At 38.8% G+C, this 27,621-nt stretch overlaps 2 protein-coding genes across 3 annotated transcripts in view; both read right to left on the bottom strand.

The window, feature by feature from the left end:
- Window positions 1–205: 205 nt before the first annotated feature.
- Window positions 206–3,603, bottom strand: bhlhe40 (basic helix-loop-helix family, member e40). Its single transcript, XM_033966605.2, has 5 exons — window positions 3,113–3,603; window positions 2,947–3,010; window positions 2,725–2,832; window positions 2,307–2,430; window positions 206–1,938 (listed from the first exon to the last, which is right to left on the bottom strand). The coding sequence occupies exons 1-5, from the start codon at window positions 3,187–3,189 to the stop codon at window positions 1,190–1,192; spliced, it is 1,122 nt and encodes a 373-aa protein (XP_033822496.1). The 5' UTR covers window positions 3,190–3,603; the 3' UTR covers window positions 206–1,189.
- Window positions 3,604–5,461: 1,858 nt separating this feature from the next.
- itpr1b (inositol 1,4,5-trisphosphate receptor, type 1b) overlaps window positions 5,462–27,621 on the bottom strand; it is a 59,472-nt gene continuing 37,312 nt past the window's right edge. Inside the window, exons 42-59 of one of the 2 annotated variants that reach the window (XM_055221636.1) lie at window positions 25,446–25,629; window positions 23,883–24,145; window positions 22,631–22,831; window positions 21,707–21,817; window positions 21,514–21,609; window positions 21,124–21,258; window positions 20,821–20,928; window positions 20,221–20,413; window positions 18,922–19,044; window positions 16,343–16,518; window positions 15,649–15,813; window positions 15,356–15,545; window positions 15,118–15,210; window positions 13,446–13,594; window positions 11,960–12,125; window positions 11,201–11,361; window positions 7,479–7,640; window positions 5,462–6,336 (exon numbers count right to left, since the gene is read on the bottom strand). In XM_055221636.1, coding sequence (XP_055077611.1) covers window positions 6,250–6,336; window positions 7,479–7,640; window positions 11,201–11,361; window positions 11,960–12,125; window positions 13,446–13,594; window positions 15,118–15,210; window positions 15,356–15,545; window positions 15,649–15,813; window positions 16,343–16,518; window positions 18,922–19,044; window positions 20,221–20,413; window positions 20,821–20,928; window positions 21,124–21,258; window positions 21,514–21,609; window positions 21,707–21,817; window positions 22,631–22,831; window positions 23,883–24,145; window positions 25,446–25,629 — 2,763 coding nt within the window. In that variant the 3' untranslated portion in view covers window positions 5,462–6,249. The remainder of the gene's footprint in view (window positions 6,337–7,478; window positions 7,641–11,200; window positions 11,362–11,959; window positions 12,126–13,445; window positions 13,595–15,117; window positions 15,211–15,355; window positions 15,546–15,648; window positions 15,814–16,342; window positions 16,519–18,921; window positions 19,045–20,220; window positions 20,414–20,820; window positions 20,929–21,123; window positions 21,259–21,513; window positions 21,610–21,706; window positions 21,818–22,630; window positions 22,832–23,882; window positions 24,146–25,445; window positions 25,630–27,621) is intronic. The other variant, XM_055221637.1, reaches the window with a different exon arrangement.

Below are 27,621 nucleotides of genomic sequence, written 5' to 3'. Positions count from 1 at the left end.
TGTAATATTTACTGGATAATTCTCAAATCCTGTCCAATGTGAAATGTTTACAGCTTGTAATCTAAGACACGCTATTGATTTACAGAGGCTCTGACGCTTTATGGGTTATGTAAGTGTTATGTAAGTATGTGTTGTTGTGGAGAGCTGTCAGGTTAACACGCTTCAACATGTTAAAACCATTAGGTAATGACATTAAGATTCATCAGGGGAAAAAAAGCTTTATTAATATTCTAATGTATATCAATAATACATTATATACAAAATATATATACAACAAAAATCTTCATTTACTTTTCAAAATAAAAATCCAAAGTACCTTTTTTTCTTTCTTTCATTTTTTTTCGTTTTTTTTTTTACAAAACTATTATTTTTGTTTGAAATATTACATTCACTCTTTTTTGCCACATACACAATAAAGCAAACATAACCGAAACATCTGCCACTGTTGTGTTGTGTCTGCGCGTAAAGGCAACAGCATGAGCTAAAGGGAGGTCGTGAACTGACCAGGAAATGGGGAAAAATCACATCGTTATCTACACGTACAGATGGCAAACAGCAAACGACCTTCGGCTACTGAAACACTGTATCAAAAGTAAAGACGACACTTGACGGAAAATAGACACAGACTGGTCATGAGTATTTGTAAAAGCATGTGTGGTCAGCTCACTCCTTAGCAGATATGAGTGACACGCCTCTTACAGTGACAACGCCCTGACTCCAGACCTGTCAAATGTGTCAGAAAGTTCCAGGGAAATGAAGGAGTGACAGAGGCTACGAACTGGTCCTCACTAATAACCAGACCAACATTCTAGTCTAGAATAAACGTTGCAGTTAAAAGTAGATCACTTAGACCTACTGTATACATCAGGTAGCTTTAAGCAGCATCTACAAGGGGCTGTTTAAAAATGTACATTCATAACAAACCACTGTGTGCAAATGCATTCTGGGCTTATCTGTGCCTTACATTCCACTTGAGACATTCAACAGTGAAGCTCGCCAACTTTGCAAAAAAAAAATCCTCTTCATTGTTCACAGTGATTCCACGCGATAACCGGTCAGCTTTTTGAGCCTTCACACGGGCGCTAAAAATTGCCTCCGTAATAGTTTATTTTGGGTGTAGCGACTCAAAAAGCCAACAAACTAAGAGGACACCAGTGCATTAATCTTGAACATTCAAACTTCTGATATTCTAGTCTTTGGTTTCCACATTGAGAGGAGGGATTTTCTTTAAAGCTTTATGCAGCGTAGAGTCCACTGAGGTATGATGGAGCTGTGGCGAACCCGATCTGGAGGACATGACGAGAGATGAAGAGGGCAGCGTCTCCTGAGGTAAGCTGCTCACACACGGGTACATGACCGGCATGCCCCCCGGATACCAGCACTTGTCCAGCATGGGCAGGTAGGCAGAAGCCGCGGCAGCTGCTGTGGGTGGGATGAGGTAGAACGGCAAGCAAAATGGCGGCTGGTTGGGGGAGAAGTTGATATAGTTATCCCTGGCAGCAGTCTCTTCTGAAAGTTTGGATTTCTTGGTCGGAGGTTCGTTGCCCTCCTGCTTGATGTGTTCATTAGATTGGTCCCGTTTGTCCTGGTCTCCGCCGTAGCCGCTGTCTGTGTCTGTGTCACTGCCGCTCAGTTCTCCTGTCCCGTGAGGGTGAGTCCTTTGAATGACGGGAACGCAGTTTTTAGCCTGTGCTAGGGGCGGCATAGTGGCAGCTTTCTTCTCTGTTGTGTGAAGGGCTGGTGGTTCTTCAGGATGACCTCTGCCCTGATGGTGGAGGACCTCGTCCGCGACTTTGTGGATGTGGCTTATGACGTGGGACACGCTCAGCTGTCGGCTCTCCTGGCTGGCCAAGTAGTGCAGAACCTCTTTGGCGCAGAGGTGGAAACCAGAGCGAAACATCTCCTCGCTGTCAACTGAGCCGTCACCTCCATGGTCACCTTCGTAGGACAAAATTAGAAATTTAATATAATACAGTTGGTATTTCTGTTTGTGTAGTAGTGATAAAAACAAGAAGTAGGATTCCTGTGCCACAATAACGACACTGTAACTAGTTTATTTATGAAGCAGTTGTATATGCAGTTATTTTACTGTATATTACAACTATATTAAGAAAAAAAAATGGTGTTTTGGTTTTTATAAGAAAAACATTTGTAATGTCTCTAAAATGTCAATAGTGTAAATGCCCAGGAAAGTTTATTATATAAAACATTTTGCCTTTTTATGTATATCATAAATGTAAACAGCAGCATAAATAATGAACAGGAAAAGTAGAGTTTAATATAAATGTGTTCATTTGGAAACATACTTATTTGCAGATCTTTCTGCAGGGCGATGATCTTCTGCTGTTGTTGCTCCAGGAGAGTGCTCAGGGCCTTCACATGCTTCAGCGTGAGCTCCAGCACCACGGCTTTCTCCAAATGGCCCAGCGTCTAAAACAGGAACACCTCCGATAAGCATGTTGATCTTTCTTATGTAACGCATTCTGCAGCTGAACTGGGGACAAGTCTAGAACGTCTGTAAAGTCATGTAGTCCAGTACACACACACGCAGACTATTCAACCTCTATTTACATTTGTACTAAATGACCTGTACATTTGAACTTAAATAATATAGTGTTTAAAAATATTCTTGCTTATTTTGTATTACAGATGATACACTGCTGAAATTGTTTGGATATAATGCAGTTTAATGCATCACCTCATGTGTGTCAAATCAACACTTACTGTAAGTTTTAGATGTTCTGGCAGCAGATCCTTCAGCTGGGCGATGCACTCATTGATTCTGTCACGTCGTTTCTTTTCAATCAGCCTGTGTGGCAGCTTATATGTCTCCTGAAGATAAAGGAAAGTGTTATTTAAATTCCACTGAGGTAAAAAAAAAAAAAAAAAAAAAGTGCCTATTACACATACTACAGCCTGTTATTGTTTTTAGGCTGTTGTCGTTACCTTGTTCTCATCCCCACGCTTCATCCCTCTTCTGGACTTGTACACATAAATAGGAAAATCCATTCTTTGGAGAAAAGATTACAGCATTAGTTATTATTAGCTGTGATAATAAAGTTAAAGACACATGAACAATGGGCTATATTTAAGAGTTACTTTGCTTACTTACCCTTGCATGTCAGACATATCCAGCGATGGGTGTTTTGGCACACAGGGAGGCGGTTGCGCACTAGTTATCCTCTCCATGTCGCGAAATACAGACGGAAAACTTGAAAAAAAAACCTTTTAAATAATCCAAAGGTCCACCTGCTCCTGCACTTCAAACTCCCAAAAGCGAAAAAAATGAACTTAAACGTCCTGTAATCCGCGGAGAGCTGGACGCGCTGCTGTCACACTGAGGTCCGAACACTTCTGTCTGTCAGAGGAGTATCCACGCCCGATTCAATGTGAGAGCGCGCGGGGTGGGTTTTGACTACGTGTTAAATAAACCCTGTGACTGCAGGCACGTCCCTGGGCGAGAGACACACGCTCTCCGTCACATGAGCCTCACGTGTTGGACGGCGCTGCTCCCCTCCCTCCTCCTGGCGTCCACACACTCACAAACACTCTCCCTCCTCCCGCAGCTCAGAGAACAGCTCATTGCTGTAGTAGTTCTCGGCTGGGGCAGAGTCAGTCCCGTGTTGCACCATGCTTTGGCAGTACTGGGTGTTTACGCAGACGCAGAGGAACAGGCCGTGTGTATTAGGCTATTATTGGCAGGCTATTGTTAGTTGGCTGAACACTGATAGGCTATAATGAAGATAACTTGTTGCAACCAGGTTCAAAAATGTTATAAACTACACATTTCCAGCTCAGTTTACTGGTGATGACCTGGCACAGAGCTTGGTTTCTTACATGACATGATGTGCGCACCATTACTGACATAAAAAAAACATATTTATTCAGACTGGCCTTCAACACCTAGTAATGTTGTGACACATTATCATTATTTATATTTTGTTGTATTAATGTATTTTATTCTATTTTATTCTCCTATTTTACTGTTTTAGTATGATTTTAACTTGTTTTAATTTGATTTTACTGGAAAGCACTTTGGTCACCTTGAGTGTTGTAAAGTGCTCTATAAATAAATGTTGATTGATTGATTGATGACATTTCTGTAGGATTTGAAAAGGCCAACTACAAAGTAACTAAAACAAACCAAACAAAGTATAGTCAACTACCCGAAATAGCCCGTCCCCAGAGCTCCATGGGTTAAAACTGTTGCCTGGCACTCGTGGCGCGCGCTCATTTCATATTGTAACAGTTTAGTCGTTGGCACGTGCGCCTGGCTGCGGGGGGGATGCTCTGCTGTGTCTGCATGTGTCTGCGTGTGTCTGGGCTCCACTGGAAGCACTACAGCCGTGTACCCAACAGCTTGTCACGTTGATCTCCTCATGGCGGCGGCACAACCAGGATGGTGACGTCAGGCGCACAGATGCCGAGTGATCCCGAGCAGAGCACCGAGGAGCAGCTCTGTGCACCGAGGAACAGCTCTGTGCACCGGGGAGCTCCATCACAGACATAGAAATAACCAACATGGACATGGCTCCTAGCAGAAAACACCACAACACAACTGAAGGACAAATCACTATTACTGTTTTTGTTTGTTTTTTGTTCAAATGTTGGGATTGCTTTAATTATTTGCATCTGTTTGTCATGTTACGATTAAATTATTGTGTCATTGCAATAATAATAATAAAAAAAAATAGTCTAGGCCATTAACCCAAGTAGGAATAAAGAGTTGAAATGGGCTGTAGAAGCAGGAACCCTTCTTAAAATAAATGTAGCCTACTGTCAGGTGTCTACATCAAACTGGCATCCAGCAGTGCGCACTACATCAAACTGGTGTCTACATTTATTAAAGTAAATAACAAAGAGGACCCTCCTTATACACACACATACTCTCTCTCTCTCTCTCTCACACACACACACACACACTGAAGACACTATTAAAAACTATAAACTTGTCTATCTCAGGACTCTTTTCTGTCCTTTCTGTAGAGTCCGTTCACTTTACCTGTGGAACTCATTAAACTCTTCTGACTTTATGTTTCATACTCTTGGTCCTCTTTGACAGACACCAGAAACTGAAGAGATTTCCTGTCCTAATGACCATGTGCGGATTAAAAATACCCAGTTGAGGCCAAACATTGCTGGTTTTAGACGACACGGGACGTCACATGTCCATGATAATTATTTTTGTACAACTAACAAGGAGCGTTTTAGATGACTGGAGCACATCATTTTACTTTATATTTAGTTTATAAGACCAGAAATATGTCACGAAAGATGCACGGAAAATCTGTTTTACATGATGTATTTTTGATTGCGCTCCTGCCAGTGCAAGAACTGACAGAAAATTAACAATATGGATGTAAAAAGGCTATATAATAATAATAATAAAAATGCATTTATAAACCGTGTTACATATTTAGTGCAATAATATCCAAACAATAAAACCAAAACACAAAGGATAAATTCAACAGTTTAATAAATAGTTCTACTTCAATATACAAATTTCCTCATAGTGATTTCAAATTTATCCTAAACATACAGTTTGTGAAACTATTTCCTTTACTGCCGTCTATACAAAGCTCAAAGCTATACAAGCAAAGCAACATTCTCTAAAAATAATTACAATCGCAAAATTATACGAGTTTAACATTTACAAAAAAACAGAAATATGGACAAAAGAGGCACGTATGAGAAAAGGGGGAAAATGTGCTTAACTTTATAACTTCACAACTCCTGAGTCATAAAAGCATGGGCGACGATGAAAGACAAATATAATAAAACACACTAAGCCATTTTACACAAAGCAGAATTTATAAAACAATTTATCACAGAAATATGTCAATTATTGTTTCCGACATGTAAAAATCTAAATATATTGCTTTTGCCCAATATACTAATGTCTATTATCAACAAAAAAAAAGTCCAGCTTATTAAATACATCTACGTTAAACTAAGTACAACCAACATCCCCTTATGATATCCAGTTACAAAAACAAACATCAACGAGTTTGCATAAGTTTAGATATTGCACAACAAACAAAAATAAGATAAAATACTGATAATACAAAAGAAAAAATACCGCAAAGTAAGAATACAAAAGGCCTTGATCGTACTACTTAATTTGGCACCAATAAAAATACAGAACATAATGGGTAGAGTTTGAGTGCTTGGGTAAAGCTACACATACGCTAGGTTACCCTACCGTTACAGTGTACGTTTTATAAGCGACGGCGCTCCTTTGTCACTGTTCTAAGCGGGCTGCTGCGGGTTGACGTTCATGTGCTGAGGGTGTCCGAGCAGACCGATCCGCTGCTTCTGCTTCCTCTGCTCTGTCATCTACAAAACAAAACACACAAATATCGTATTAGAACTCGTACCTTTTTGGAAAACCGTCACCCCGTCCGGTCCGTCGTCTCTCGCTGTTTATCATATGGAGAGGTGCAGAAAGAGAAGTTGCAGTCAATCATTTACCATCATCTCTCTCTCTGACGAAAGCAGCGGTATATTTACACTAAGACTGAAACTTAATTTAAGAGACCAAGCAAAGCCTATGAGTCATTACACATTTGTTTTTTGTTTTAAGCTTAAAATTCAAGTTCGTTAAAATTGTTGGCATCAATTTATGCCCCAACACTGAAACAGAATGATTTAAAGTGAAAAGAAAAGTGGTCGTGTAATGAGTATTTAAAAAGAAATATTTGACAAAGAAATAAAGGTCAAAGCAGTGTCATTACAAAAGCACAGAGGCACAGAATATTATGATGTTATGTACATTTGTGTTTAATTAGAAATAAGGTCAAAGTTTATATTGGTTATTCAAATTAGAGTGTACTATTCTGTTTATTGTTTTGGAGTTTGTGCTCATGTGCAACTTTAAGCAACAATCTGTCTGGGTCAAAATGTCTTGGTGACATTCACTTCCTCACAGAGAGTTCTCATTTCAAGGGTAAAGACATTTATATAATGGCTTCACCAGGAACCCTGGAAAAAGAAGTGATTGTGTAAATTTGGTTTAAAGGTGGGAAACTGGTTTGTCATCAGAAAATTTCATTTAAATATAACAAAATGCTTCAGTCGAATATTAGTCACTAATGACCAAATGGACAATGTGTCAAACATAAAAGTCATGTTTTAAATGTATTCAGACTCAGAGATACAACATTATATTTGTGTGTGTGTTTCAGAATCTAAATCAACATTTTCCTATCCAAACCTCGCAATATAATTATTTGGATAAGTATTTATGGATAAAAAACACAGACCGCTAAATAAGAAAAGAAAAATGTTTAAATAAGAAAAAAAAAATGAAATGTGCATTAAGTGAACTGGATACACGTATTCATTGATCTGCTCAAAATAAGTAAATAAATAAACAGAGTTAAAGAATTGGACACATTTGTGTTGTGAGGTATGACTCATCCTCTTTTAGTAAGTGGTACGTCTGTCAAACCGTCTGCGTCTCTGGTCTGGGCTCTGACCTGTTCTTTGAGCTCGGTCAGTTGACCCGACAGGTTAGACACAAGCTTCATGGTGGACTCCAGCTTCTCCTGCAGGTTTCGGATCTCATTCTGCTCTCCGTCGGCATCGCTGCTCACCAAAGACATGGCCCGCATGCGAGGAAACCAGTCCAGGTTATGATCCTGTCAATAACACACAAGTGTGGTGCAGATAAAGTAACTGTTTTCATTATATTTACAAATATGTTCTTAATATGTAATTAACCTCACTAACTGAAATGTACAATGCAGTCCTGCAAATCTAATATTATCCTATTTGGGTTTATTAAAAAAATGCACAAAAATCAGGGACTTTCCGTATTATACTCACATGAGTACACGAGTATATTTAGAAACAGCCTCAACACACAAACACACAAGACACAATTTAACTATACAACTATACCCTAGAATATAAATTATTCTGTTGTTCATTTCCCAACTGAATTCATGCACAAGCAATTGAGGCATGAACAGTATGAAGTACAACGAGATAATTAAAATACAATTATTAACAGGTTATTTTTAAATACTTAATATGCATTTAGTTCTTTCACTTTGTTAGCATTTCTTCCTCTCTGTTAGATGTGTTTTCAGGCTTCATTTATCATTTAAAATCCAAACCGTCTTATGTTCCACTGTTATGGCTAATCTGATGCCTGCTTAGTGTAAATCAGTCTCTTTCTACAAAACACAAGTCATGGTCAGTGTGACTCAAATACTTGTGTTTATATCAGATTGTTGTTTTTTATTCCACAAAATATTTTCAGCAATTTGGAAACTTGCAGAAAATGAACACGTCTGGCATTACAACACTGTGTAGTTTGTCAAGTTTGTGTCGAATTTGTATTGGAGTGAAAAGTGAACCTGGACAGAAGGACGACATTCCTCCACTCTGCCATCTTCTCTGACCACTACATGCCAGTGTTATTGTGCTGTTTGAAGTCAAGTGACGGCATTCTCGTGTATTTATACCACACAGCACGCACAGATATTACACACAAGTACCATTAGATTGCAGAAGTACAAGTGCTACAGTAGCATGAATGAAAGATAATGTGCAAGCTCGCCAGATACTAAAAAAACTGTAGAAAAAGTCCCCCAGCTTTCAGTGGTTGTTTTGGAGATGGTTGAGGTGATGTCCGAACCACAAAACCCGACCTGGGTCAGACAGAAGGCCCAGGGGAATCACACAAAACTAAGATGATGCGCACAGAGGAGTCATTCTGAGAGGACCAAAAGATGCTGTGAACATGTTCCACTTCCTGAATGCTGTCTGTTTACGTTCTTCCATAAATATGCAAAATACAGCAGAAAACAGGAAGGTAACTATAAATGTTTTATTCAAAATTTTGAAACCGTGCTACCGTGCTAGGGTTTCTCTTGTGATAATCTTACATTTATATTTTGCTCTTAGAGTCTATTTTTAGTTTATTTTTAAATTCTATTTTTAAATTATTTAAGCTATTATTTATTATCTTGTTTTATTGCATGTTACCATTTTCCTGCTGTTCTTGAACTGTGCGGTGCAGTACTGGAATTTCCCCACTGCGGGACTAATAAAGGCATATCTTATCTTATCTTATGCATGTCCAACACATTTAACCTCCTCCTGGGTTGTCCTTACCATAAAGCCAGATCAATATTTCCTTCTGTATGTAACCTATGGCTCTATATTTTGCTAAATTTGATTGACCTTTTAATAATGAAATACTCACTCAACACTGCTTTCATATTCACAAACTGTACGAGGACCCTGGACCTCCGTGTTAGGTAAAAAAAAACCTAAAATTGTAAAATGTAAAATTGACTACGGCAAAAATTGGGTCACCGACATGCACACTTGCCCTCACTTTGCCCTGGGTGGGTGGACTAATAATGAATTTAATGATCAATGTTGGCATTATAGAAAAATAGAATATGTGCAAAATAGCAAAATTAAATATGAACCATTTATTTCAGGTCAAAGTTTCAATAAAAAAATCTGTATTTGTGACTTGAGTAGATCCGAAAAGGGTCTAGTACTAGTGGTCACTTGTAACTGAATCGTTCCTGGTGCCAAAAAGTCCACCGTTCACCGTCTGCTTAGCCCCTCTTTCCATCTCCAATGTTGACAAATGCGAGTGTTTCCAGTAAACAGAGAAATGCTGCCAGGACCTTAAGACTCAACATCGTTCTGTTCAATGGAAATGACGGAAGTTCAGTTTTCATTATTATAACCGCACGGGCCATGACAGAGAAACAGGATGCTCTGTGGTTAAAACAGCAACAAAAACCGTCACAGTCATGCCACAAATCACCTGACGGCCCACGCACTGACGATATGCTAAATAATGACCAAAATATTCACACATTTCGACAAAGAGGTGCTACTTGAACCTGGTAGTGTGAACGGAGAAAGGGAACTATTTTATGGTTTATGCTGCTTCTGTTTGGGCGTTTTTGAAGAAGGAAAAATGCAGTATATAAAGTTGCTATCTTTTGGCACCTTTGAAGTGACATTTAACGTAGAGCCAGCTTTGACGTCAGTCCCAGTCATTGTCAGAGTATGACTCCATTTACTCCTTTTATTTCAGTCTCCCTCCCCATTATTGCAGCATCAGATAAACACGATGGAAGAAGAGGGACTTTACACACTACAGAAGCACGACTGTTCACTCTGATCATTATTGAAGTACAGTATAGGGTTTAGTTTTTACACTGTGGGATCTACAGAGGCATACGTGTTGTTTTCAGCAAACAATAATTCATGTTGGATTGTGTAATGAAGAAGCTCATACCACTGTCATCTCAGCTCATTTTGAGCACCCTATAGTTGTTAAAAGTGATGTAGCCTGTATAACAAATAAACATAAATGAAGCCACAGAGAAACAGAGGCCTTTGTAGACAGCACATAGAGTGCATTGAGGCCAGTGCCAGGCTGCTGTGAAGGGCTGGGCTAATACTGGGGGTGACTAGGTCAGCTGACGGGTCACTGAGGTCTTTAGCACCTTGTGTGCCTCCCGCTCAGAACATAGCACTGAACTCACTTTGAGTAATGGGCAAAAGAATGGGCTTTGATCCCAAATCAGGTGATTCTTCACAAGACCCAGATTAAGAACAGAAATAAAAGCACCCAAGTGCCCCCGTGGCATTAAATGAGAAAATGTGTCCATTCTCAAGACCAAACCACAACATAAATGTATATATTATACACAGCCTCAGGTCATTTCTGTGCTGAAAAAGTCTCTTTATCTCAAATACAGTTGAAAAAGAACTAGTATTTATTCATGGATAAGATGCATGTAATATCACAACTGAAGGATTTTTATGCCATTTAAACTAAGGCATATTTGCATTAAATGCTTTATATCCTTTGACATTATGGGCTAATTGTATTTATTTAAATTCACTTTAGGTTGTAGAGCACATTACTGTCCCAGGTCTGTTACGTGCCAATGAGACGTGGATGATGTAGGTTAAGACCTGAGTGTACTGATTAAAGGGTGGCTGCTTTGGGGATTAACATATGTTAAGTAGTGGCTCTGTCTCAGTTTTAATGCTCCATTCACAAAGCTGACTAATGTGTTAATACTATGGTCACGGTGGAATTATATAAGAGAGTCTCAGGCCAGATTAGGCCATATTTACCTTTGTTTTGAACCATACATTTGCAGTAAATTCTACATTTGACTAGACTGAAGATGCAGTGTATATCCCTTACCCTTATCATTTCCGCCACATAACTTTCAGGTCCAGTGTATTCAGTGGAGTCTTTCACTTTCACCAACACAATGAAGAACAGGTAGTGCCACATGTTGTGCTCAACTTTAATGTGCTCCTCAAACGTCACAGTCTTATTGTCAAACTTGTCCCTTTCCAAACCTGAGGATAGAAACATAATTCATTAATGCAAACATGAACCAAACCGCATTTTGAATTAAGTTTTATAGTTTTATAGTCAGTTTTATTGGATTATTTCTTTTGGACAATTCACATTATTGACTTTAAATTTTATGTCAAGAAATCACAGCTAATCTTACTGACCGAGAACAACACTGACCAGAGTGACTGTATTGTCTATCATGGTCAAAACACATATGGCAACAGGAAGAAACAGAGCTCCTCCAAAGCAGCACCTGTCATGTCTAATACGCCGTTCTGGGAAGAGGAGGCGTTTTGGTGTTTATGCTACTCTGAAAAACACCTCCATTTTGTAACCAGACCTTATGTGAAATCAAAGGGCTGCAGACTCGTCCTGAACATACTTGATTTAATGGAACACAAGCAGCGATTTAAATTCACACCTGCCGCTCACATGCTGCAAATAGGTTTAAGGTGAGGTATCGATTTTACATTACACATAAACTCAATTTCCTCTTACAGTCAAGTCGGTTTAAAACACAACACTGAAAGCAAACTGAAAAAGGTTAGGGTTCAAATTAGTACGCACAGATTGTACGTAGATTATGAAAGCACCCACCGCAAATAAAACAAGTGGTCTTGAGAATTTCCTCCTTTTTCTGCTTCTCACTTCTTAAGTCTGCAAATGTGTCAATGATGACACCAAAGATGAGGTTGAGGACAATGATGATCACCATAAAGAAGAAGAGCAGGTCGTAGATGACTCTGGCTGCAAACAGAGGCTCCTGTCGAGGTAAAAACATGAGGAACATATTGTGAAATGGACCTCAATGACAGTTCAGGGACTAGCAACTCTGAATATCAAAATAATCGCACTGGTTCAAAACAGTTGAAATGCCACAAACAGTAACATGACCCTAGTTCCCTGTGGTTACTTTGCATCTCATTTCATTCTGCAACAGTTAGCATGGGTTCTTTGGTTCTTTCCAGGATCTCCAACTTCTGTTTATGTGTGAATTAAGGTCTTTAAATTGGCCCATGATGAATCAAATAGAGCAAATGGTTAAATCAAAACAAAACATTTAAAAAGGTGATGCTCAAGATTAAATTAAACACCGCTAGGCGTAAGTAGGTAATGCAAACCGAACAGATTCCTACATAAGTCAGCGTGAGTCATGTTCTCATGGTATGGGTCAATGTACGTTTACCCTGCAGTGTACCAAAAGTCACTGACACTTTTAAATCTTCAATAGCTCCTATAATTCTTAAGTTAAACTCACCAAATTTTAGCAGTAAGTTAAACTAAACCTTCCGAGATTTTTGGCAATATATATGGTTGTAATTGTTCACTTACACTTGAACTTCTCAATACTTAAACTAGGGGAAGTAAAAATGACCAAATTTTCAAAAATAATGTATCCACCATTTTCACACTTTGCATAACATTTGAAACCATTTCCGGGCTTATCGCTCTTATTTCATCCTCGATATCATGTTTTAATTCGTTTCTTGTCTGAGGTTTATTCACAAACACCTTTTCTTTAAGATCGCCCCACAGGAAGAAATCGGGACTAGTCAGGTCTGTGGAGATACTGCCCCCTCTCTTTGAAAAACACTTATTATTCCTTTAATGTCATTTACGCTCGGGGCATCTCTGGTATTAAAATGTCGACGGTGAATTTGGCCCATGTGACTCAAAGTTCCACTGTACAATGAGGGTTCGTTCCTCGGTGCTGGATTTGCTCAGATTAATGTGGGAAGGGTCGTTCTAAATGCTCTGAAAAAATAAAATAAAAATATTTAGAAACAAAAGAGTTATGCTTTTTTTCAACTGTCAGTGACTTTTGGGCCACACTGTATTTGTAATCTTGTCTTCCTGCTGCATGTGTACTACTACTACTTTTTAAAATCATGCTTGTAGTCGTTTTACGATATGCAGTATTTAAGACAAACTAACACTTTATAAATCCTCATCATATATTCATTACATTTATCACCATTTATTGACACTCTTGATGAAACTGATAATTATAAAACTTTGCAGCTGGTACAAACAAAAAACAAGATCCACTATTTTGGATGTTTACGTAGTTGAGTATTTATACCTCTTTGGAGGGTTTGCGCAGCACATCTCCCACGCCTCCTCCGCTCCTCAAGCCGTGACTCAGGACCGTGACAATGCACATGAGAAGAGAGTCACAAGTTCTCTCCTTGTCTTCTATGACCACGGCTGACGGCTGAACAGCGACAACAGCTATAAAAGACATATCAACAGAATTAACTGCTACTTCCTGCATGGGGATGAATGCACTGCTTTGTCTGCACGGGCTTTACCACCACGGGACATGCCTTTGATAACAGCAACCATGAAAACAGGCTTAAAAGACAGACTTAAAAATAGAACAAAATTAATTAATTACACTGAAATATTCAACGCACGTAATGAATAAATAAGATCAAATTTGCCACATATCAAATGTCATAGAAATACTTTTATACAAGTCAGCAGACCGCCCCAATTAGCCAGTGGAATGCATTAGCAGACACACACTAGTGACCTGTGCAGGATTTAAAACGGTTGACTTATTAGACCTGGTTAGGGTCAGTAAGTTTTCTGAAGTCACTGTTAGCAGCAAAAATGCGGCATCACGGAGCAGACGCCCTGAGCTTCTTATAGACCTGATGCTAAACTAATCGCTGACCTGTTGACTCCAGAAGCCTCACGTTAGGTTTTAGACTGAGTTTCACTGAAAAATAAAAAAACTAAAAAACATAGACAAGTCTAATCCGTTACCACCAGGCAGCCAGGTTTAAAGCCCTGCTAGATGAACTGAGTCACACATTCGCAGACAGTCATGCTAAACACTTAAGAATCCCCAAATATGCCAAAAACGTACTTTGAACTCTTTGACCCAGTTTCTACACAAAAAAAGATATTTGCTGTATTTTTTAGGCACCACACCAGTTTGCAATGTCCTACAATTACCTTAGAGTTTTTGACATCAGAAGTTTTTCTATTGTTCTTACTGCGTGTAGCTTGAAGGCACAAAAACCATGGAACAACCTCATTTCACCTGCGTTACTGCTGGTAAATACACTGTCTGGCCCCCCCCAAAAAAGGTCACACACTCTAATATTTCGTTGTTGCACCTTTAGCTTTGTTTACGGCACAAATTCGCTGCGGCATTGTTTTGATTTCGCTTCTCCAACGTCACAAGATTTATTTCCATCCAGTGTTGCATTAATTTTCCACCAAGATGTTGCATTGATGATGGTCGAGTCTGACGCTGCACAAAGCTTCTCCAGCACATCCCAATGATTCTCAATGGGGTTAAGGTCTGGACTCTGTGGTGGACAATTCATGTGTGAAACTGATGTCTCATGCTCCTGAACCACTCTGTCACTATTTGAGCCCGATGAATCCTGGCATTGTCATCTTGGAATATGCCCGTGCCATCAGGGAAGAAAAAATCCACTGATGGAATAACCTGGTCATTCAGTATATTCAGGTGTCAGCTGACCTCATCCTGCTGAACCTAGACCGGACCAACTACAGCAACCACAACATATTTGCTTCGTTAAATCCAGGTGGTGACTTTTTTTTGGCCAGGCACTGTGCATTTCTCACACTATGGAGTTGCTTAAGTTTAGCACTTTTAAAATCTCTATTGGTTAAATTTTTGTAGATGTGATGACACAATCTTGAGTGAACCACAACATTTAAATGGTCATTTTATTTGGCATGTTACTCGATGTTTTGTTGTGTATGTGACCTACCATCTGCTGGAGCCTGAGATGAGCAGTTTTCACCATTTTCTTTTCGACACACACCTCCTGAAAAGAACTCGCCAACCATGCTCGCTCCATGCTCTGTTTACGAGAGTTTTAATGAAAAATCATGAAGGATCTTGAAGTTAAAAAAGGCACTTTTACATTGTAATAAATGCTACATATACAGTAAATGGTTTCTCTGGTGTATTTCTAATGACATGCAAAATATGTATATGGTCTGTACCTAGTGTCTTGTTGGGTATCCTATCCACCGCCAGAATGAAGTCATCTTTAAAGAAAATGTATCCCACGATGGAGAAGAGGTACACGAGGATGAGGGCCAGCACTGCAGTCAGCACGATGGAGCGGCCGTTGCGGGTTACACTCTTTATCACATTCAGCAACGTCTCTTCTCGATAAATCAAATCAAAGAGCTGCGCGAGAGAAGAAAGCATGTTCGAGATTGCATCAACATGGACAATAACTGTGTAAAATAATACAACTTAAGGGTCACTTATGAGTCGTCTAAATGCGTACCAGCAAACTGTAGAAGAAGACGTGGACAAAGACGCCTAAAGTGCAGATGATCAGGTAGAGCAGGTGGTAAAGAAATTCCACATCCAGGATCATGGCTTTGTATCCTCTGGTGAACGTTCCACGATTTCCCACAAAGCTCATCAAGAAGATCACTTTATTACACAACTGAAGCAAAACAATTTGGGAAAAATACGTAATTGTGATTTGTTCTGACAAGCATTGTGGTTGTGATTAGATTTGCAATTTCTGTTTTAAAAATAGGATTCTGTTCAAAGTTCACATTTTAAACATGAAACAGACTGAAATATGAACTGAAAAACTAATACAAGAATTTCAGAACATGTTTTTAAAGATGTAAATCACAGAGTTAACAGGTTTTTATGCAGAATATGAACAGGATATTTGGTTGTTTATGGCATTTCAAAAAATTGTAGCTGTTGCAATTTGCTAATTAACAGAACATTATCTATGGACCTGTTGGATTTGTTGTTTTCAGTTTGTTGAATACACTGGTGAATACTTTCCAACTTCTACAGTCAAACCAGTTTCTTTCAGTACAGTACAAACTTTAATAATACTGTTTGGAAACTAGGCGGTTTACGGCAGGCACGTTTGGAAATAAACGCTTCATAACATATTTACGTAACAAGGATAATGACAAAGCATTTGACTAACCGTAGCAGAGTTGACTTACATTAAAACACCCGAGCAGCAGCAGCGTCGGTTCCAAACCCACAGAGAATATAAGGCGTAGGATGGTGGATGCTATAAGCGCCCGGATACCATGAGGTTGAGGCAGGATGATGACAATCCCCAGAGAAACAAACATGGCCACCCACAACAAAGCAGAAAGATGGGGCTCCAAAGTGCCTATTGAACGAGAAAAACATACAATTAGTCTCATCAATATAACAGTACTGTAGTTGCGAAAGCTCGGATCCACCAAACTACTCAAAATTCTTTACTAATTTAATCTGTGCATCACTCTTTGTACTCATTTTTAAAAATAGGTGAGACAGGTTATACTTTTATTCCTGTGAACTTTAACTTGACGTAAAAGTAGCACCATGTAATTAAAATAATAATTTGACTTGATAGTGCATTACATAAATAGTAAAGATAAACTGCAAACTGAATCCAAAACATAACACATCACGTTTTACATAATCTGTTTGCACAAGGAAATGATGAGATCCTTGTAAAGATCTTAATCAGTTCACAAACGTCTCCTTTTGAGGTGTGTGCGGTGTAAACATCACATGACAGAAGTTGCATAAGTCTAGCCGTCTAAAAATACTTCACGCTGGCTCAATTATCTGTGGACTGCAGTACTATATTCTTAATGACCAACCCAGCGTGCGTTCGGTCCAGACACACAGCCTGTCACGCCACCACGCCTAAGCCCATTCATGTCTTACCTTGCTTACGTCGCAGCTCTAATCAGATGATTCTGTTCCTCACTGTAAACCACTTCACACTTAACCAGAGTGCTTTCAACGTACACTTAGTGAATGAATATATTTATTAGAGCACATGACTAATAGCGAAATTATGCCTTATGAAAATACATTTACTGAAGACTGATTTCTGCAGATATTAATATAGTAGTACTTAGTAAACACCCATTAAACCAACGTCCATTATTCCACAGACATCTTCGTATCAGCGTAATAATGTTAAAACACATATAATTTAATATTTTGCAGCACAAATTCTTCTTCTTCTTCAGACAAGCCACATGTACGAAATACCACATGGGATCAAGCACACAGGTCTCCCAAGTTTTAGATGTGCATGGCTTTTTTCAATATTTCAGCTTAATCTGTCGTTTCTAAAAGGTCATTTTCAGTTCATAAAAGGTTCAGGCTTAAGCTTGCATAATACAGCAAACATGTTTTAATCCCGAGCGGGGCAAGTGAGATTGTGATCGTGGGAGAGGATGTGTAAATAAACAAACAAAGATGAACGTAATGAATAAATTAATTTAACAACAGAGGGTAAGATGAACCTTCAACACTACGCTCCAAAAGGTTCCTAAAATTAGAGTAACTAAAAAAGGAGTTCCTGCTTTTTGACCTCAAATAGAACCTTGATGGGCAACAACTCTCATTTTATCATGTTTAAGGAGTTGTTAAAATGTCACTGTCCACACTTATATTTTTCTTAACTGTCAGATTTTTGTTCCTCTTTAAATTAATGCCAACAAAATGACATGGCATGAGCAATAAATGCATAAAAATAGCACTTTTCTACATCAAATATAGCTCTTATTACCTCATTTGACCATGCAGACATTCTGGCAACGAGAAGGTCAACCGTGTAGATGCCAGAAAGAATCAATTTCCTTTAAGGATTATGTTGTTTACAATGCAGTAGAAAATCAAATTAAAAATATGTTACACTTATACAACCCATGACCAAGTATGTTAAAAAAATGTATTTATAGGATGTGAATTTTTGCAAACATCTCCTATTTTAAGTAGCGAAATGAGAAAACCGAGCACTTGCATTCACTATTACTGCATTAATTCCATGTTATCCTTTTTCCTAATTAGCTAAAGTGATACAAAAAATAACCAAGAGAGAGAGGTTATAGTTTCCAATCGTTAGAGCTTGTACAGTATCAGTAAACAGGGTCAGGCCGGAATATAAACAGGTCTTTTGTGACAGTGCTGCAGTGTGCGATCCAAATCTACAGCTTGTATTACAGGCTCTTCACACCTCCCCTTGTGGTACAGGGGCTGTCAGGCTACACCCAAACCACAGCACGCACTGAACTCAATGGCTCATGCTCAACTATAAAAGAAACGTTTAATGAAGCGGCAATTATGTTCACAATGACTTTTCAAATCCATTTTTGTTCAGAGTGTTCAGTTATGGATATATTATAGTTAGCTTACTGCACTGTTCACTCTTCTCTTGTGAACTTTGGCTTGGAATAATGATGTGTAAATAAAAAAAAACCCATAAATAATAATAGCTACGCAGTATATATGTTTATAGATAATAGAATAGGCCAATCTAAGGTGTGATTATACGACAATCTGCAGCGTCAGTGTGACTAATTCGACTAGCGAGTATGACTAAATGTACAGACAGGTTGGCAGATGGTACTAGTTACTCATCTTCTGAATGAAATGGAAGTCAGGCAGATGCATTAATACAATTAGTAAAGCTACAGACTAAATTAAAACCTCATTGTGCCAGTACCACACATTGTCGTTAGCTTATACTGTGCTTAAACTGCGCAGTCTGTGCTGGAAGTTCACTGACCTCCACGGAAACCTTCCAACGGATAAAAGAACGCCACCAGCAGGTTCATGAGGACGGCCAGGTTAAAGGAGATGCTGCTCCAAAAGGACATGTTCCTCGAGCACCAGTACAAGATGGGCTGAGCTGAACACAGAAGTAAAGTTTAATTTTAATCAGAAGTTAATAACGATAAGGGATTGTGACATTTCCTGTGAATAATTGAAGTTTATTAATTAAAAAATAAATAAAAAAAATACAAGCATAACAACAGAGTCTATAATGTATATGATTTATTTTAATGATTATGGAAATGTCACTATATTTTTATTATTATTATATTGTTAATGTTGGATAATTGAAGACAAAGCACAAACTGACAGTGCTGGAGAGTTTATAGATTATATGTTCCTCTGTAAATAAATTCTATGGGTTTTTACTGGGTCACACGTTGCAAAACTGGAGTGACAAAATGTTCAAGGGAATATGACAAAATCAAAACACTGAGGGCTATTCACGGCAAATCCCTTATATAGGCAAACAAAACCAATACTGTATACTCTTGTGCATTTTTCACAGGAACATTAAAGGCAGTATTTGTATCCACACCACAATATGTGACTTTGGAGTTTACTTTGACCCCATATGTTAAATGAGTAAAGACTGAAGTTGCACAAATATTTAACAGTCTATTCAACGAGCTCTTGGGACCAGGTCAAAACTATACTTCAAATCTGTCATTGATGCCTTTGAGCTAAATATATGTTTGTTACTTCTTGCTTGGTCTTTGTTGGCACTGCAGATGGAGCATGTTCTTGAGGCCTGAGCATGGCACATAACAACACAGCGTTCACGTCACAGGTAAACAAACACAACTACCCATCGTAAAAAAGGGAAATTGTGATGATCAGTGATGATTTGGAGTTCCTCACTGTTTTAACTTGTTAGTACTTCTAAATACAGCAATACAAACATGTGTGAACTGCATAATCTCCTGTTTATATGCTTTTTTCCCCATCCCTCCAGGTCCTCACGTTGTATATCTCAGTGTCATTTTGATGTACTTATTATGCTTCAATAGGAATTAACTAAAATGTTTATAATCAGGGGCTGTTTGAAGGTAATGAAAAAAGCTATTGAGCTAAATATGTATTGTTGTATTGTAAATTTTCATATTATTAAAAGGTAAAAGTACAATGGGATCTGAAAAACTGTGTGGAATTAGGAGGGATGCAGGAAAAATGCAGATATATGGAGATAAAAATAGGGAGGAAAAAGACGCACAGGGAACGTTGTTTGTGCTACCAGTGGCCTCTTGAGTACCTCGCAGCTTCTTCTGCCAGATCATTTCATTGAAGAGATCCTCAGAACGGAGGAAGAAATCATTGATCTTACTGCCCTGCTCGTCGCGCTCTGTGCTATAGTAGACGCGCAACTTGGACTCGTGTGTGAGGAACTCGCAGATATTGGGCACAGGAAAGACAATCTGCTCCATGGTGCGGTCAAGTCGGACAATCTGGAAGCCAAAAGTAAATAAATAATTAGTGGAGCAGTTTTTAAAAGAAAGTAAAGCTAATATCACATTTAAAAAGACAATTTGAATAGTCTCGCTAACATCAGGAGAATCTATATTGGCAACCTTCAACACGTACCATAAAACTAAAGATTAAACTGTTTTATTGTGCTTTGTATTCTTATTGTAATGTTTATGTTATGGTCTTCTGTGTTAATGACCGAGGGACAACTGATAATAACCAATAATGGCATATTCACCGTGCTGGATTACAGATTATATCATTATGCATTGTATGTCTCTATCTAATAAATACATGTAAAAGTTGTACATGTAAAAAATGCATGAACAGTAATAATAAGATGGACAAAAATATGAAGATGTGCAAGAGCCTGAACCAAACTACAGACCTCAATTTGAGCGGTATGTTTGGCGTAGAACTCCAGAGCCTCGTCTCCTTCTCCGTAGGTGCCTCCTGGCTTCAACATGGCCTGTAGCTCTTTGTTGTGACGCGCCAACTGCAATGACGTCACCATGAAACAGTTTGACAATGAGACACAGCCCTGTCATTGTCTGACTGCAAGCTGTTTGTTAGGAGTATTATTAAACTATCAAACACCAGGTGTTCTTAAAGGTGTGAACCAACATCTGATGGTGGACTGTGTTTATGTCAGGATGGCAATGTTGGCGTGTCTTTAGTATCTCATACTTACTTGATGTGCCAATATATAGATGTTATGTCCGACATTGCGTGGAGATGCAGAGTGCTCCTCTTCAGCGTCCTCACCTTCAGGGGGTTCCTCCACCTCTATCTCACCCTGCATGTAGGCCTTTTTAATCACCTCTACCTGGAAGATATAATTAAATATAATAATGATATAATAATTGAAAAGGCGTGTCTAATGATTTACAGGAAATTATATCATTTTCATTGTAAACCATGTAGTTAACTATCATCAGTGAATCTTTAAAACAAGGTGCATAAAACATATTTTTCAAGTTTTTCAAATACTGTGGTCATTTCACACTACAAAGTTATTTTAGAAACTCATTTTTAACCAACATTTTTCCCAATAAAAAACTCTGAGTTGTTTCATACACACCAGCTCTTTGGGCCTCATGTTGTAAAGTATTCTCTCAGCGTTCTCACTATCGTGTCGACTTTCCATTATAGCAAGAAGTAGCTTGGAGGCATTGTTCTACAAAACAGAAGTAAATTGACATTACGCTCTGTTCATGCAACACACAATCAGTTTCTACAATATGATCAGTTTCTAAAACATGATTTTTACTCACTTTTAGCTCAAGCACCAGGTCCATTCTCTTCTTGCCAAGAGGATTAATATCATTGAGGATGAGGGCGATGATGATGTCAATGCCATTGCACTCATGAGTAGCAATACAGTTCTGGAAGAAGGATAACCATTATGCCACATTACTTTTATTTGGACCGGCACATACTGACCACATCATAAACAACAAACACATTTAACACGCAAACTGTTTCCATCAGCTCATTTTTTAAGCAAGACGGAGTATTTAAACTATTAACCAACAAATTCCCCCATAAAATCTGTCACGAGGCAACGGGAAATGGGAAAGATCAAAAATGACTATTGTGTTGAAATAAAGACCTTTTGTAGCCTGCCACCTTCAGCCCATTTAGATTATGGGGAATTGAAATCAGTTCAATGGGTCCTGTGTTTAACCAGTTTCTAGTTTAGTCATGTCAGTTTCACAGTCACCAGTAAACGACCGCACATGAGCAGAGAGAGAGCAGTCATGTGAGCAGAGATAATGTTATGCCAAAGCACAAACACAGGCACACTGCCCAGAGGAGGTGAAGGAGGTTAAGCAACAAGTGCCTATCAACAAGTCACAGATATGGAAGCCACCCAAGCAGGATAAAGTGGAGAGCAAGAAACACGAGTAACTAAGACTGAAAATATAGCACTGGTAAAAGATGAGGCGACTGATGACTGTTTTCATGTTTGTTTGATAGCATCACCTAGTCACTATATCAAAATTATAGATGACCTGATGGAAGGGTGGCAACAAATCTCCCTCACACACTGCCATCAAGGTCCAAAGTTGCTGTTTTTTCCCCATCATTCACTTCAGCATGTGTAAGTACTAATTAAGTAACATTCGTAAGTAAATATGATTATAAAACCAAGTCCAGCACTTATCTTCAAAGTAATAAAAGCTGTGTTGCTGTACCTGGTTTTCATGGCATGGGCCCTGGCAGTATTCAGTCAAACTTTCAACAGTCTGGTTGATTAGTCCTACGTTCTTCTCATTGATGTAGAGTCCCAGAAGACCCAAGCCTCCGGTCGTGCTGCCACAAATACAGTCGAGAAACTGGAGAGTCTCACACACCAAGTTGTAGTTGTTTTTGTTATTTTGGTTGCGCAAGAAATTCTGTCAAATTCAATGAATACAAACCATTAGAAAAAAATACACAACTCATTACTACAGTTAAGAGATAAATAAAAGATTCATTGTCCAAAATAATTATATTTAAAATAACCACAATTTTGAATAGAACACACTAGGCCAAGTCATGTGAAACATTTGGCACTGTGCCTGACACTAATTATCTGTGTTGTTACATACTACAGGACTTTTTCACTGGTGAAACTATGAAACGAGATTAAGAGATTAGCCAAACGTTAAGTTATTAAGTGTGCATTTGATAAATACTCCATCCAGGCAGTCTGAAAATGTAGTAGATCGTACAGGAAGGGCATAACCCTTGTGCAACGAGTGAGACGACACAATCAGTGCAAAAAGGAAGTCTTCTGTCTAGGCTGCCTGATCTATTACTACACTTCATAGTGAAACCAGACCAAACAAGATATGGAAGCAGCTGCCAATGGTGCTAATTTTAAAAGTTTCATTTCAGTGTAAGTGATAATGTATATTAAAACTCACTTAATGGTAGCGTGCAATACAGTTAGGGGCATTTAGACGAGAACGATATTGAGAAAAATTCAAATCTACATTGTGAACACCCATCAGGAATGTAGTACAATGAACCTGTAAATCACATAAGCACACAGAATGGAAACGACTGCACAGTAATATCACTTTTCACACTTATTTGAAAGATAAGACGACATGTTTGTTTTATTTTTTATCATGTCTTTTTCCAGCCTTTTTAAATTCATTTTTATGACAAACTAATCATCCATTTTCTTTCGCTTTATCTGGAGCAGCAGTACAAACAGGAATGCTCAAGCCTCATTTTTGAATTTTGTATATCTTCAACAATTGCGAGGTTATACCTGTACATCTCCCATCAAATACACAACATTTTGTATATTTTTTGATACAGGTATTTATATAACTTCATTTAATAAGCTAAATGTAGACTTAAACAACTGGAATGAAATGAAGAAACAACAACTCATCAAAACTAACTGTAGCACTGACAGACAAGAGCAATATTAAAAATGTGAGGTAGCCTGACCTGTAGATCTCTGTTGTGGTTCTCACAGAGCAGCTGCATTAGGCGTAAGATGGGCTGCATGATGGTGATGATGACGCTCATCTCGTTCTCGTCCTGGCTCTTGTCAGCTGGAGCCAGGGGGGCGCCGTCTGCTCCTGCCTGATGCTCCTCTGCCTCTACCTCGCGCCGGTAAGTGTTAAAGGCCTTTTTGGTGACGACCGAAGCCTCCACCAGCTGCTCCTTCATCTCCTCTGTCACCACGGCCACCACTGGCACATCTTTCACTGGTAACAGAAAGAAACAGGTAATGCTTATACATATTTATTTGACATATTTACTGTGTCAAACTGCAATTCCCCATTATCTCTGTCTCTGAAAATGAGCACTAGGACCATCCCAGTTCGATGGACTATTGTCATCAGGACTGAATGATGGTAACACTTTATTTTAGGGCACACTAAAATAAAATAAACAACATTAACTAGCTGCTAATTCACAAACATGTAAGTGGTTAATTCTTTCTTATCAAGACTCCTTATGCACATGATCCTAATACGTTAAGTAAAAACTTCATTTCTCGTGGTTTTATTAACACTTAAAGGTACTGTATGTAACTTTCTGGAGGTGGCACATCACCTGCATGATTTATCCATGGAAACAGAAAGTTAAAACCATACTTTGGAACATTCTCCATTGAGTATACAGTGGTCCCTCGGGTTATGTTCTAAAAATAACCCACAATATGCAAAATCTGCTAAGTATCAGCTTTATTTTTTACAGTTATTCTATATGTTTTGCAGCTGTAAAACCCCTCACCACACACTTTATACACTTTTGTCACACAGGCATTAACATTTTCTCACATTTCTCTCTTGTTTAAACGCTCTCAAAGTTCAAACCTTCTTATATTATTTCCCTCTTCCTCGATGTTTCGCTTTAAATTTGTTGTTCACGTCCCCCTGCTCCAGCGGTATTGGCAGAGGCGCCTCTCCGTGTCCAAAAGCATTTCTTAAATTTGCCCGTGCAGAACGTTTCATCGACATTGTGGGTTTTGTCCGGGAAGAAAACTTGCAAACATACAGCACTTCAGAGAAATTCGTCTGAACACATTCTGTACTGTACAGGAGACACCGCACGGAGGAGACTGATGGACAACGCCAATCAGGACGCAGAACACACTGTGCGCTAATACGCTGTAAAAAAACCCCTGCAAAATAGCACCAAAAAAATCTGCGAAACAGCGAGACCGTGAAAGGTGAACCACGATATAGCGGGGGACAACTGTAGATACTGTATGTTTTATGCTATACCGTGAAAAATTGTGAAGGACTCATGTTTTTCTGTATTTTTTGTGCAATAAAAACAACAACGAAAAAACATGCTTTGACTTACATACTGTGTCTTTAATTAATATAGTTTACGCTTATATAACAAATTTATGAATACAAGTATGCAAATTAGCACCTAGTTAGATAAAATGTAGTGTTATCTAATTTGTGACATCATACCGTTTGGTTATGTCTGACAAGAGTGATTATAATTAAGATATGTTTAATTTAGTTGGAATTTTTGTAATAAACGTGCCTTTCTTCCGTGCTGGCGTGTCTTTGTCAGGTGGTTCCTCATCTTTCTTCTTGCTGCCCAGGTCACTGGTGTTGACTGTCACAGTGGCTTTAATCTCCTGCTGAGCGAGCTTCATGCGCTCATAGAAGACTTTGAAGAACTTCTCAGATTTATTATCACCCGTTAGACGATGGTAGAATGACCTCTGGAAAAATGGGAACAATATTATTTAATTATGTGTACTTCATTATGACAAGGAAATAATGTGTGAACGTGCTAAAATGTATATAAACTTTCAAGTACAAGGCTTACTGCTGTCTCTGTACTGAAATGCTCAGGGCTAATTAGCATTATACAACAGGATATATCATTTCATCGAGTCTTATTATTAGCTGGGCTCTGTGCCAGGCATCTATTCAAAGATGTTGCATAAACCCCATCAGGCGGTGCCAAGAGCTCTGTATGTTCACCTGAATCTACACCATCTGCTACGTGCCCTTTGGCCACAACACACTTTTGGCACATTGAAAATGACCATGGGCATCAAACAACTGTGCAGATTCAACAAGTGCAAACATGAGAAGAAGGTGATCCTGTTACCCACAGTATGCAAAAGAGTTATTCTCAAAGTCCTCCCCCAACAACACGTAGACAACCTCCATCAAGTGATATCACATAACGCATAAAAGGTTTCAGAATAAAAGGATCAGTCTGGAGATGCAACATTTTATAGAAACATCTGAAGGCACAAGTCTAAAATATGAGTCAATTTTAAAAGTTTTGTAAAACAAGTTGCAAATTCTTTTGCATTATGTTGTCAGTGCATGTGATTTATGTGTCAAGGCTGAATAATACATCTTGAGACAAAGCGAAGAGCAGAAGGCCACTCCGGTTGAGAAGTTGTTTTCCTGCAGTTCTACCATGTTCTGTCCCATTTTCCTGTCGACAATCCCTCCTTACATAAGCAGTGCCTGTAATCAGCTGAGTGGTTACAGTGAGGGCACAGTGTGCCTGACTGCTAACACTGTTACATCAGAGCACACAGGGCCAGCAAGAGGGAGAAAGGAAAACCCTGCCCTACTTTTTACTGCCAGAATGGCACGGAGCAAGTGCGTGGCGTGAGGGGTGGAGTCCAAAAGTGGAAGTAGAGGTTGGAGTAAGCAGGAGTTATCACATACACAGTTTCTGGGGCACTTTGAAAGTCTCTTACATAATACTCTTTCCAGGTTTAGTCCAACTGGGAGACTGAGGACTTGCAAAAATTGCAAGATCACTTGACTGCATTTCCTGGCTGCCATGACAGTAGCAGAATTCATTAGATTTAGGCTGTTTTTCTCCCTTCAAACTTTTATGCAATAGTTGTTTTTCCTGTGTTGGTTGACAAGAGAGGGTCATTCAGTTATACAGATCTGATTAGAGTCTGCTGAAGTCTTATGCAATAACGCCAACCTCTCGAGACAAAAACAACAACTGCAGGATAGAAACGTTGGCAGATTAGAATTGAAATGTATCTCATGATGAACCACATTTAAATAAATATCTGCACATTTTTAAATTGGACTATATGCAAAACAGTTGAGAAGCAAAAGTATATTTATTTTTGAAATACTGTGCATGCACAGTGTTGGTTACATAATTAACAGGGTGTAATAACAGGGTGTAATCTAATAGAACTCGCTGCATGTAGCACACAGACACTTTAATATTTTCCCAGCAGATGATTGCCATTGGATTGCCTTCCTTATGCAAGACCTCTTAATCAGATCAGAGTTACCTTGAAATATGTGGATCAAATTGCAGACTTGTTCACTGCCGAGTCATTATGGAAAAAATTAAAATTCTGTCAAAATCTGTCTTTTTCTAAGAGAGGCTTGTCCATCCATGGCCTACAGCTTTAAGCCTCCTGGGAACTGCACTGAGCCAGTCATGAAGAGGCTCCTTATTCTTTGCCCTGCTGTAGATTTGACATGTCAGTGTAACAGACCACAGTTTCCTGCACATCAGTAGTCACCCCAGTATTTGGCATAAACACAATGTACTTATGTAAGCCCTGTTTATACCAATAGCACTCCATCCATTTCCTTTTATCCGGCCTTTCACGCCTTGGTGAGTAACAAAGCCGAGCTGTTCCTTAATGGAGATCTACTGAGGGCACTCAGACACCACAGTGATGATCATCACCACTGACATGGACAGA

The sequence above is a fragment of the Periophthalmus magnuspinnatus genome, chromosome 5 (genome assembly GCF_009829125.3).
Source record: "Periophthalmus magnuspinnatus isolate fPerMag1 chromosome 5, fPerMag1.2.pri, whole genome shotgun sequence".
Taxonomy (NCBI): domain Eukaryota; kingdom Metazoa; phylum Chordata; class Actinopteri; order Gobiiformes; family Gobiidae; genus Periophthalmus; species Periophthalmus magnuspinnatus.
The sequence above is the reverse complement of the archived record's forward strand: the minus strand, read 5'-3'. Positions and strand labels throughout refer to the sequence as shown.